The sequence below is a fragment of the Thunnus albacares genome, chromosome 4 (genome assembly GCF_914725855.1).
Source record: "Thunnus albacares chromosome 4, fThuAlb1.1, whole genome shotgun sequence".
NCBI lineage: Eukaryota > Metazoa > Chordata > Actinopteri > Scombriformes > Scombridae > Thunnus > Thunnus albacares.
The window spans coordinates 26,967,040-26,977,822 of NC_058109.1; the positions used below are offsets into that span (position 1 = coordinate 26,967,040).

Sequence of the window (10,783 nt, forward strand, 5' to 3'; positions counted from 1 at the left end):
TTCAGTTATAAAATTATTTAATCTTCAAGATTATGTCATCTGTATAAAAACATCCAAGGAAAGATGGCAGACAACAATAACTTTTACATTTTAAAAGTCTAGGAACAACATACATTTCATGCTAGAAGGGTGAGATAACGATGTTTAGTTTACAAGTTTAACTCTGTCTTTCAAAACTCTAAACTTGGGATTGTTGTTGATCTTCTTGTTGAAAAGTGCTAGCACCTCCTCCTCCGATTTAAAGTTTCCATCACCAGTGAATGAATAGTACGCTGCCAGAACCTGTAAAAGAGGATCAAGCTCTTAACATCATGTTACACCAAAGACAAGTCTAATTTTCAACTTACTTTCTATAAGATTATCAGAACAACATGCTGAGTTCAGAGGTCAAATGGGATGCTGTACAAACAAAGAGCTGCAGACTTATGTCAACTCAGTAAGTAAAACACTCTGTGTCTCACCTTCTTCCTGAGTTTCTTCACCGACAGTTCCTGTTCAGCTGAGTCTTTCAGTACTGCCTTGATATTTCCTTTCCAGTTGAATTTCCCTGTAAGTTTTTCAGAAACACTAATTAGCTGTTGGTATTGAGAATATTCTCTGAGGGTCATTTCCTCACCGTCAACAAAAGAAACAACACTGACCCCTGGTGGCTTCATTATTTAAAACTGTCATTTATTTATTGACAGATGTCAATCATGGGCATGTACCAAACCACATTACCTTTGGAAACTGCTTGATCGTCAGTCTCCTCTGACATGTGTATGTCAGCAGCCTCTGTTGTTTGGCCAACTGGAGGACAAAAGATAAAAGTCATAAGTGAATCATAAAATACTTATCGTAGTCCTACACTTTTCAGTTAACAAGGAAAAATGAAAACGGGTCATAATTTTAATATTTCCAAATACATGCACAAAAGTGCATACTGCACAGAGGTGGATGGTAGTGTTTTGCATTTCCACAAAATCTTAATTATTTACCTACATTTGCAAAGCTGCTAATTCAAACATGGGGTCATTATATTTGCTAATATCAGGGAAGCACATGTTTAAAAGTTAGACTACTACTAATAACAATATGCTGGCAGAAAGATTCAACATAACAGAGTATGTGTGAACCCTTCAGCAAATTTCGTACTTACTCTTCGTCTTCTTGCTGGATATCTCATCATCAGCACCATGCCCATTCTCTTCATTTCCATGTTTTCTCTTTTTGTCCTTTTTTTTCTTTGTAGCTGTCTGCTCTTCCTCTGGTTCCTGTGCGACTGTCTTTTCAGCACCTTTAGTAACCTTCCCGTTCTTCTGCTGACGGGCCTCTTTACGCTCGCGCTTGTTCAGTTTCTTCTTCTCAACATCTGGGTGACCATTCTGCTTTTCATTTCCATTAGTATCCACTTTGACTTCAGCTACTGTCTGTTTATCTTCTTTAGTCTGCTGCGGAGCCTTGGGAGGCTGTGAGATTAAGAGTGAATGATGAAAGTCAGCAGGAATATTGCAAACATGGGTAACTTATTGTTTCTTTCATTAATGGAATTTATTACAACCAGACTCACAAGGAAAAGCGCATAAAGGAGCATATTGTTGTTTTGCTATTGATGTTTTCTCCACATGTCATGACATAAGTGCTACATAACAGTCAAAACCTGATAGTTACATTGACCGGCTTCTAATACACATACCACCTTTGTGGAAATTATTTCAGTGGAAACATTTACATTTTCATTTAGCAAGATATGATATTACCTATGAAAGAGGAAACTCTGTAGCATGTTTTCAATGTACTTTGGAGCCAGTGGAAGCCCCTACTGACATTATTTCAATACTTAGGAATTTATCAGTAAACTAAACGTACTAAAACTAGTTTTCCACCGAATCTACTGTGCTGACAAACAACAACTGATATGCATCGGGGAAAAAGACAAACAATCAAACAGTATCACTAAGTATAGTCACTTACATTTTCAGTGGCTGTATTGAGGATATCCCACACTTCTTCTTGCAGACTGGGGTTGGCAATCTTCAGACTATTTCTCATCCAGTTCTGAGGAAAAGTCACAAGGTGATTAGTTCACACATGCAAGTTCCCAATATCTGTAATACACATACACACACCCACATTTATGTCTCCCTCACCCACTAAAAAAAACCACTAGGAAGACGCAACTGATCAGTAAGTATATTCAATAAAATGTGAAGTAATTGATACAATTTTCTAGGAACACCAACCTGAAACTTGGCCTTCTTTCTTGGGACGTTATCATACGCACTGACTTGTTTGAGCACATCCTTCAGCTTTGCACTGACTCCAGGTTTATTCATGGCGTCATGGATTCTCTTCAGGAGAGGAATAACCAGGTTAGAAACAAAAAAAAACCCACTTTACCTCTTTAAGACATACAGAACGGTTACATTGATGGGCATAGTTTACCTGAATCCACTGCTGTTGTTTCACATCTCCTTTGTTTGCCTTAGCCTCATAGCCTTTGCCTCCATACTTCTGATCTTCACTGATGCATTTAATGTGATTTTTGTAGTCCTCTCCCCTGTCCAACACATACAGAAAAACAAAATTATAGAGACATTTAGCACTGTCAGCTTGAGTGTTTAACTGGAAACTCGGTAGTAGTGAAAACATACCAGAAGTCTTTTCCACAGTCAATGCAGGACAGGACCTGGCAGCCCCGGCACATGTTCACGTGTTTATCAACCTGAGCTTTTTTCAGGGATTCGCCACAGGCATTGCAAGTGAAGAACACCATTTTCAACGATGAGTCTGGCTACTCGGCTGGGTTTTAACTGTGTAACGTTATCTTAACTGAAACTGACGACACTAACGTTTAAACCGAAATACATATGCGAAAGCGACACGGCACTGGGACGAGCTAACGTTAGCCAAAGACAGGTAAAGCTGGCAAATGCCACAATTGAACCAGTCACTGGAAGTTAGTAGAAGACTTATCCAAACGTATAACTGTTGTATGCCGCGATGTTAAATTTGTTTTGTCTCAAAATCGCACTGAGAAGCAACGGTCCTTCTACACCTCTCCATCCGCGGTGCTTAACTTTTCAAAACACACGTGACGACACCAACCTTATTTTTTTCCCACCCGCATTCTGTGAAGACCCGCCCTACTCCGCCTCGGATTGGCTAGTACTCGTTGCCTTCTTTGGTTAGATTGGTTAGGTTTAGGCATGAAGCGTGAGATCAGAACCAGAGCCAATTAGAGGCAGAGTAGGGGCGGGTCTTAGCAGAATGCGGGTGGGGCAAAAAAGGCACCACACCAATTTACACTCGGTGTATCTACATCATTAATCTTCCGTGTGAAAATGAAACAGAAGAGAAGTTCCGACCCAGGCGGAGTTGATTTTTTTTTTTTTTTTACATTGAAGAGCAATATAGGAATAGCGACTTTCAGCATGTCATCCACGTTACAATACATCACATATCGTTGCTACTGAAGTTCCCAAAATAATTGTTCATGTTCATGTTTTCATGGTTTGGCTGCGCGAAATACAAGGTGCACCAAGGATTCCTTGACGGTACCAGGAAGTGAAGTGACGTTAGCTCGGTGGAAAAGTGACCCATCATCCAAATAAAAGGTGAGATCCGCAGATGTATGTTTGAACTTATCTTCACGTAACAATATGTTTGGACTTTCATTCCCAGTTGAAAATGTCACCCGTGTGGGATTTCGTGCAGCACTGATTCATTTTGTTTAGTAAACTGGTGCGGTTAGTTAGCTTTGCCTTGTAGTTAGCTTGTTAGCGAGTTTTCGTCCAATTTTTTGCATGGGTGGTCGCGTAGCACAGACATCGGATTCTGCGCGGTTGTTGCGATGTGTACGAATAGTAAAACACTTACAAATGTTGCTAGCACTTGCTTATATCACTTTTAACGTGGCTCCATTTCGTGAACTGCCTTACAAATGGGAGTAAATCAGTAGTCCTGTCGGTGACCGTGTGACATGTATTCGCTTTTTGATGAGGAAGTTAGAGCTGAGTGACCATGGACCACAGCTCCTACCTCCTGCATCAGCTCCAGGAGCAGAGGATTCAGGGGCTCCTCTGTGACTGCATGCTGGTGGTCAAAGGTGTCTCCTTCAAAGCCCACAAAAACGTCCTGGCTGCTTTCAGCTCCTATTTCAGGTACGTTTATATCTATAGCTGCATAGTAACACATCACTGAATTTTTGGCACATCTACACCCTTTACTACTTTGATCTTTCCAGGTCTTTATTCCAAAGTCAGAAGAATGATGTGTTCAACTTGGTTATCCAGGATGTCGGTGGTATCGGCCAAATTTTGGATTACATGTATACCTCTCGTCTCGACATCAACCACGACAATGTACAAGCGCTCCTGGACATCGCTCAGTGTTTGCAGGTTCCACACGTCCTAAGTATGTGTAATACTTTTCTCAAGCCTTGTCCTCCACCAGTAGAAATCCCGTCATTTTCTCTCCCAGGCATGCTGAATTCAGAGCATGACTGCCTCCTGGGAAGCAGTCTGCCTCATGACGTTGACCTCCACTGTCCCTCTGAAACACAGAGGCCAGGCTTCAACAGTGATGTGGACCACACCAAAAGGATGCCCGTTTCTGTGCCTAATAGCAGCTCAAACTGTGACACAGCTAGCAGCGCTCAGGCACCTGTAGAAAAACAGCTTGTACATGGCTACAAGCTCCGTAACTTTTATAATAGGCAGTACTTCAAACAAACTGCAATTCAGACTAATAGTGCTGCCACGAATCAAGGCTCAGGCCCTCTGGTGGCGGTGGAGGAGCCGCAGTGTCAGCTTGGGGTCAGCCAGGGAGGTAACCAAACACCTGTATGCTCAGGAAACTCGGTTCAGCCCAACCCTCCCTGCACATCTTTGGCAGTTGAAAAGAACCCTGTCTCCTCTTTGACACCATCAGATAATTTAATCACTCCCAGCTCTGACCAAGCAGACTCCATGCTCAACAAGCCAGTGCGCCCAAAGAAGACTGTGTACCTGAAGAAATACAACTACCTACGGTCTCAGAAGGCTTTAGAGGAGATGTGTGCTGAATCAGTCAGTGAGCCCATCCTTAGCTGTCCCAAAGAGAGTCACCAAGAAGAGTCAGTGATCCAGACTGGGGCTCCAGAGGCTCCTGTTCAGGGCCTTACAACAGGCAGGGAGGAGGTTCCTGAGGTGGCAACAGATGCACAAGTCCCCAGTTCCCCACCTGTGAACCAAGAGGAACAAGATCTGAAGATGGTGGCAGAGACACCACAGCAGACAGGACACAAGCAATATTGTTGTGAGGTGTGTGGAAAGATCTTCAAACACCCGAGCAACCTGGAGCTGCACAAGCGCTCACATACTGGTAATCCCTGTCATAAATTCATTATAATCCCCTGTGATATACAGTAACACATTTCAGTTAAATTAGTGGTTTTGTACAATTTGTTTTAATGACATTATCAGATGTAAATCTACATTTTTTGTTGTTTCAGGTGAGAAGCCTTTTCAGTGTAATATTTGTGGGAGAAACTTCTCACAGGTATGATCTTGTTCTAAATTCTAATTTGCAGCAGTTATTCTTAGACGGTTAGATTACATCGGGCTATTTTTTTTGTTTTACAGGCTGGAAATTTACAGACACATTTGCGGCGACATTCTGGAGAGAAACCGTACATCTGTGAGTTATGCGGTAAAAGGTAAAGTTGTTGTTTGGGTATTTTAGAGTGCTTGCATTTGTTTATTATAAGTTTGTGGGTCTGCCTATTTTAAGACATAATCACATATTTAGTAAAGTGGTAGTAAAGTGTTGTTGGCGGTAATTGATAGCTCAGCAAGAACAGATTATATTTGAGTTAAAGCCCCAGCAAAGCAGTTTTACTTAAGTTTAGACATCATTAGTGACATAAGTTTAATTTCAACTGGCGGTTTCAGAAATATATATTTATAATATTCATCTGTGTTTTCCAGCTTTACAGCATCAGGGGATGTCCATCGTCACAAAGTCGTCCACACAGGAGAAAAACCACATCTGTGTGATATCTGTGGTCGAGGTATGTGACAACTCTAACAGATGCTTACCTAATAATCTATTTGTAGGTCTTATTTTCTAATGATCTAATTTTTAAGATGAACCTGAGACAAACAATTGACAGTATTTTGCACTATATAGTTCAGAGACCCACCTGAAAGCTTGTGACACAAAGGGGCTCATGCAAGAACCACTCATACAAACAGATTTTTTCTTAAGATGCATGTACGAGTGATTTAAGAACATTTGTGTCATTCATCAATTTTCTTGTACAAATGAAATTCTTGAGTGGTCCAGACCTGTCGTAAATGTCATGAATAGATCATTTCTGCCTTTTCATTCATATTTTGTAATTGTTTCAGGTCCTCTACTACTGACACATGTAAATTTGTTACGTTTTTGTCTGCTGATTTCTGAAAGCAGGACTTGATGCTGTGCAGTATTTTTATGGAACTTTTTTGTGAATGAAACTCGCCCAAAAATGGAGCGGAACATGGAATCTTATATGGCAGTTTTAGGGGCGTGGATTATGCTAATGATCACATCCCACGAACACACACATACTCATGAACAGGTGGCATTCATCAGGCTGAAACAAGCGATTTACGACAAGTTCAGGCAGTTAAGAGAGTTTGTTGAATCTGACTTTGAACACTTTTATGAGCAAACTTCACAGAAAAAAAGTAAGAGAGTTTTAGGATAAAAATACAAAAATGTTCTTGCATGAGGCCCAATGTGTATTTAATAGACTGGTGTTTTACTCACCGTATTTGTCACGTTTCTCAGGATTTAACAACTTGAGCAATCTCAAGGAGCACAAGAGGACACACGCCACGGACAAGACCTTCACCTGTGACCAGTGTGGAAAGTCCTTCAACACACACAGGAAACTTCTGAAGCACAAGGCTCGCCATGCTGGGGAAAAACCCCACAGCTGTGCCACTTGTGGTAAGGAATCATCATTCACGTTCTGGTTTTGTAGAAACTGATTCCACTATAGACATGGTTGCATGTAACATTGACAAAAAACCCCAACATATTTTAGTAAAAACAAAATCTAATATAGTGCAGAACAATCAACTTTCAGTCCCTTTAATTTTAGATGCATGATAGACGTGTCATCTTGATTAGGCTTTTTCGAGTTCTAATTATTCAAGAATAGACGACAAAATAGGTGAATTTGAGCATGAGATTTAACTGCTATTTGCCTCTGCTTTTACTTTTTACATTAGGCTTCCCAGTTTTGTGGTCATTTCCTCCTTTAGGATCACTGATGTTTTGACTCTTAATGAATTAATCTCTGTTTGTAACCTGCCCAAATGAAAAAAAATATTGACTAAAAAGTTGTTTTTTTTAATTCAATATGAAAGATAGTTCATGTTTGCTCAGTGTTTTACTCTCAATATGCATTTTAAATCAATGCAGGGAAATGCTTCATTGGCTCAGGGGACCTGCAGCGTCACATACGCTCTCACACTGGTGAGAAACCTTACCTCTGTAACGCCTGTGGCAAGAGCTTCACCCGCTCGGCCATGTTGAGGAGACACAGCAACATGCACTGCAAGGGGGTTCCATCTGACAGCCCCGTCACAGACAACTCTGACCAGACGCGTAGCTCCGATGGAGCTGCCTCGTTTCCCAAACCTGTCAGCCACAGTAAACCTCCTGCCACCACCAGTGAGCAGCCTTTTTCCACTATGATGCCTCACACAGGCCTAGAAAAGCCCTCACCACCTCCTCCTTCACCACCACAACCATCACCACATATAGACACTCCACCTCCCAGCATGCACCTCAGCCCAGCATCTACCCCCAACTCCCTTCCAGAGCTGCGCTCCCTGGTGCCCCATCACCTCCTCTCTTCCGCCCACCAGGAGAGAAGTGCAGCCCTGCCCGTCTCGGACCATATGAAGCTGACCAAACCCCACCTGTCTCAGGAAGTTGTGTATGGTCCGTATGTGGAGAATGGAACTATGGCGGTGGAGATGAGCAGAGGTCTGGTGGGGAGGACTTACCTGCCACCTACAGACAATCACTGTAGTTCCCTTACAGGGTCTAGCAGCAGGCCCAGTAGTGGCTCCTACAGGTCCAGTGAAGGCCAGTTCATCTCCAGTGTAACTCTGTGGGGCCTGGCAATGAAAACTCTGCAGAATGATAACGACATGGAGCAATAAAATGCTGCCTCATCTTCAAATGAGCACAGCATACCCTGACCTGAGGATGTGCACTTTTCACTGATGCTTACTCAGTATACATATTGATTCTGACAGTAACCACCTGGATCTTAATTTGGTTAAAATTGACCCGTTAATAAAACACACAAAAATGGAAGCTCTTATGACTAAGCTAACTTGAAATAGTAGTAATGTCAATTATTAATAACTGAGATTTAACTTGGGTCAAAATCAAAGTAAGTATTTCCTAGTTTTTCTTCAGAAATAAAAAAAATCATAAATGTTCTCAAAGAGGGATGATAACTTCTGTTGCACTGCTTTTTAAACTAAAAGTGATGCTTTTCTGGCCACACCCCAGTCAGTGATGTCACAGCCTTTGACAGCTGATAGAAGAAACCTTCTGTGACATCAGTGATTAAGATGTGGCCTGAAGTGCAGCATGCTCGAATGTTTAAACCCATAGACATCAGTGCAGCAGCAGTCGACTGCCCTCTGCAATTCAGTGTGGACATATGCTATAAGGTTCCTTCTTAAACACGATCCATGATCCCAGGATGCATTGCAGCTCATTACGGCTAATATAAATGTCAGTTACACTCTTTCAGTTTGTATATACTGCACTGCACTTTAAATGATAGAAAAAGCAGACCTATTTTGGACTATCGGTGTCAAATAATGATATATTCATATGAGAATATAAAGTGAACATTTTTGTGTTATTTAATAAAAAAAATATCTGTTCATCATTTTGCATGTGATTATTTAAAAGGTTTCATCATTTTTCAAATCTGTCTTAAAACAAATTAGGTGCCCAGATGAACATTGAAAGAAGTTTTCCTTGCTGTAATCATTCCCTCTGTTCATACTGACTGTTAAAAGATCCCCTATAATTTGCTTTCAATGTAAGTGATGCGGCCAAAATGTGTCCACACAGTCCTTTTGTGCAAAGATGTATTTAAAAGTTTATATATCATATCAAGTCTGCCACATTTACAGTCTTTTTAGCATAAAATTCCCTCTTCGTGTTTCCTCGGACAGTGTTTTCCTGTTGAGCTGTGGTTGAAGTATAGTAACAAAAAGAGGGACTTTGGCACTAGGAAGACTAATGTTGAAATATATCCAGTTGATTTGACTAACTTGGATGGTTGAAGCTTCATATTAGCTTCAGATAAAGTTTTAAAGAGGTCATATTATGCCCCTTTCCCAGTTTAATATTTTCATTTTCATGGTCTATTTACAAATATTTGCATGTTTTTCTGATCAAAAAGCAGCTAGTTACAGCTGTACACGAAATGGATGCAGCTCTCACTCAGCCTGAAACAGGCTGTTTTGTGTCTGCTCAGTGCCCCTCTCTTCTGATTGCCTGACTATTTTCTGAGTGACACACACCCAGGCCAACCACAGGTAACAGATTGTAGCACAGAGCAGAGGAGTGGAGAGAAACTAGCTCGACCATGAATGACACTCACACTGAGCTGAAATAAAATTGGTGCATATAAATTAAGTAAATAACATAAACATATTTTGTTTCTTTCAGGAGGGGTGGGGGCTCCCATTGGAGGGCCGTGCGTCCCCTCCAGGGCAATGGTAGGGGAAACACTGAGCATATAGTTGTGACATCACAACCTTACAGAAGTCCAAATGGCTCGTTTAAAGGCACAGTTTCTGAATACGGGCCGTGTGCATTTCTCCGTGGACTGAGCATTTTGATACTTTCACAGTACTTATATAGCACCTAGACCCACTTTATAATCAAAAAAGAAATGGAAATTTCCCTTTCTACAATATGTCTCCTTTAAATAATTTTTTGCATGGAAAGAGGCTTGTGGATTTCGGCTCACATCATTTACACTGTAAATACATTACTAAGGGATCTAACAGCCAGTATAAACAGGAAGAATAATTATGGCAAGAAAACCTACTGTACCAGTCAAAAGTTTGGACACACTTTCTCAAGTGAATGGGAACTCTATTTCAACTGACTTTTGTTTGATGTCACATGTATTGAGAGATTTTTACATCAACATATTTTCGAATTTATATTCTTTTACAAAATAGTTTTAATCACATGAAACAGCTTGTAATTCCTTTGAGTTCATCATGTTCACAGGAGAATGTATCATTTGTGTGCCTCATGTAAAGGCTTATCCAGGTGTTGTTTAACAGCTCTTCAACTTGTGTGAATCAGAGCACTGTGAGACCAGTAGAATGAAGAAGATACTGGTTTGTTTTGAGAAAGGGCTTTACTTGAGAGTGAAAGTGCTGTGCTGTTAAATGGACTACAGAGGGAGTTAGAAACCAGATCATACAGTTCATGATGGAATGTGTGAAGAAAAATTTTGCAGAAACCTTTCAGATTAAACTGGTACCAGCTTGGATCTTCAATCACTCAGAATACATAATACAAGGTATAATTCATCCCTTGCAGAACATAAAAGCTAAGGATGACAAATGTTAGTACCATAATAGCATGTTATGTAATGCCTGTCCACTCTAGTGGAGTCCCTGAAGGTATGAACATTGCTCATGGGATTGATTTGGTTTTTATGGAGACTGAGTGTGTAGCTGTCACAAGTATGATTCACTACACACCCAGTAAA

At 40.9% G+C, this 10,783-nt stretch overlaps 2 protein-coding genes across 4 annotated transcripts; one reads left to right on the forward strand and one right to left on the reverse strand.

Annotated features, from left to right (window-relative positions):
- lyar (Ly1 antibody reactive homolog (mouse)) lies at nt 1-3,083 on the reverse strand. The gene is made up of 8 exons (XM_044348510.1): nt 2,634-3,083; nt 2,425-2,539; nt 2,223-2,330; nt 1,954-2,037; nt 1,139-1,448; nt 721-789; nt 462-547; nt 1-282 (listed from the first exon to the last, which is right to left on the reverse strand). Exons 1-8 carry the CDS (start codon nt 2,753-2,755, stop codon nt 145-147), a joined length of 1,032 nt encoding a protein of 343 aa, XP_044204445.1. The 5' UTR covers nt 2,756-3,083; the 3' UTR covers nt 1-144.
- Nucleotides 3,084-3,153: 70 nt separating this feature from the next.
- zbtb49 (zinc finger and BTB domain containing 49) lies at nt 3,154-8,929 on the forward strand. 3 transcript variants are annotated; one of them, XM_044348506.1, is made up of 8 exons: nt 3,154-3,596; nt 3,987-4,142; nt 4,226-5,343; nt 5,474-5,520; nt 5,604-5,677; nt 5,949-6,031; nt 6,796-6,957; nt 7,435-8,929. In XM_044348506.1, exons 2-8 carry the CDS (start codon nt 4,003-4,005, stop codon nt 8,181-8,183), a joined length of 2,373 nt encoding a protein of 790 aa, XP_044204441.1. In that variant the 5' UTR covers nt 3,154-3,596; nt 3,987-4,002; the 3' UTR covers nt 8,184-8,929. The 3 variants fall into 3 exon arrangements, with proteins under 3 accessions (XP_044204441.1, XP_044204443.1, XP_044204444.1); XM_044348508.1 differs by lacking the exon at nt 3,154-3,596 and having other exon boundaries at nt 3,603-4,142; XM_044348509.1 differs by lacking the exons at nt 3,154-3,596; nt 3,987-4,142 and having other exon boundaries at nt 4,295-4,379; nt 4,462-5,343.
- Nucleotides 8,930-10,783: the final 1,854 nt, after the last annotated feature.

Coding starts and splice junctions, on each gene's coding strand:
- lyar (XM_044348510.1), bottom strand. CDS start 2,755: ATGGTGTTCTTCACTTGCAATGCCTGTGGCGAATCCCTGAAAAAAGCT. Junction 1,449..1,953: donor TCAATACAGCCACTGAAAAT/GTAAGTGACTAT, acceptor TTAATCTCACAG/CCTCCCAAGGCTCCGCAGCA. Junction 283..461: donor TGAAGAAACTCAGGAAGAAG/GTGAGACACAGA, acceptor CCTCTTTTACAG/GTTCTGGCAGCGTACTATTC.
- zbtb49 (XM_044348506.1), top strand. CDS start 4,003: ATGGACCACAGCTCCTACCTCCTGCATCAGCTCCAGGAGCAGAGGATT. Junction 4,143..4,225: donor GCTTTCAGCTCCTATTTCAG/GTACGTTTATAT, acceptor TGATCTTTCCAG/GTCTTTATTCCAAAGTCAGA. Junction 5,344..5,473: donor GCACAAGCGCTCACATACTG/GTAATCCCTGTC, acceptor TTGTTGTTTCAG/GTGAGAAGCCTTTTCAGTGT.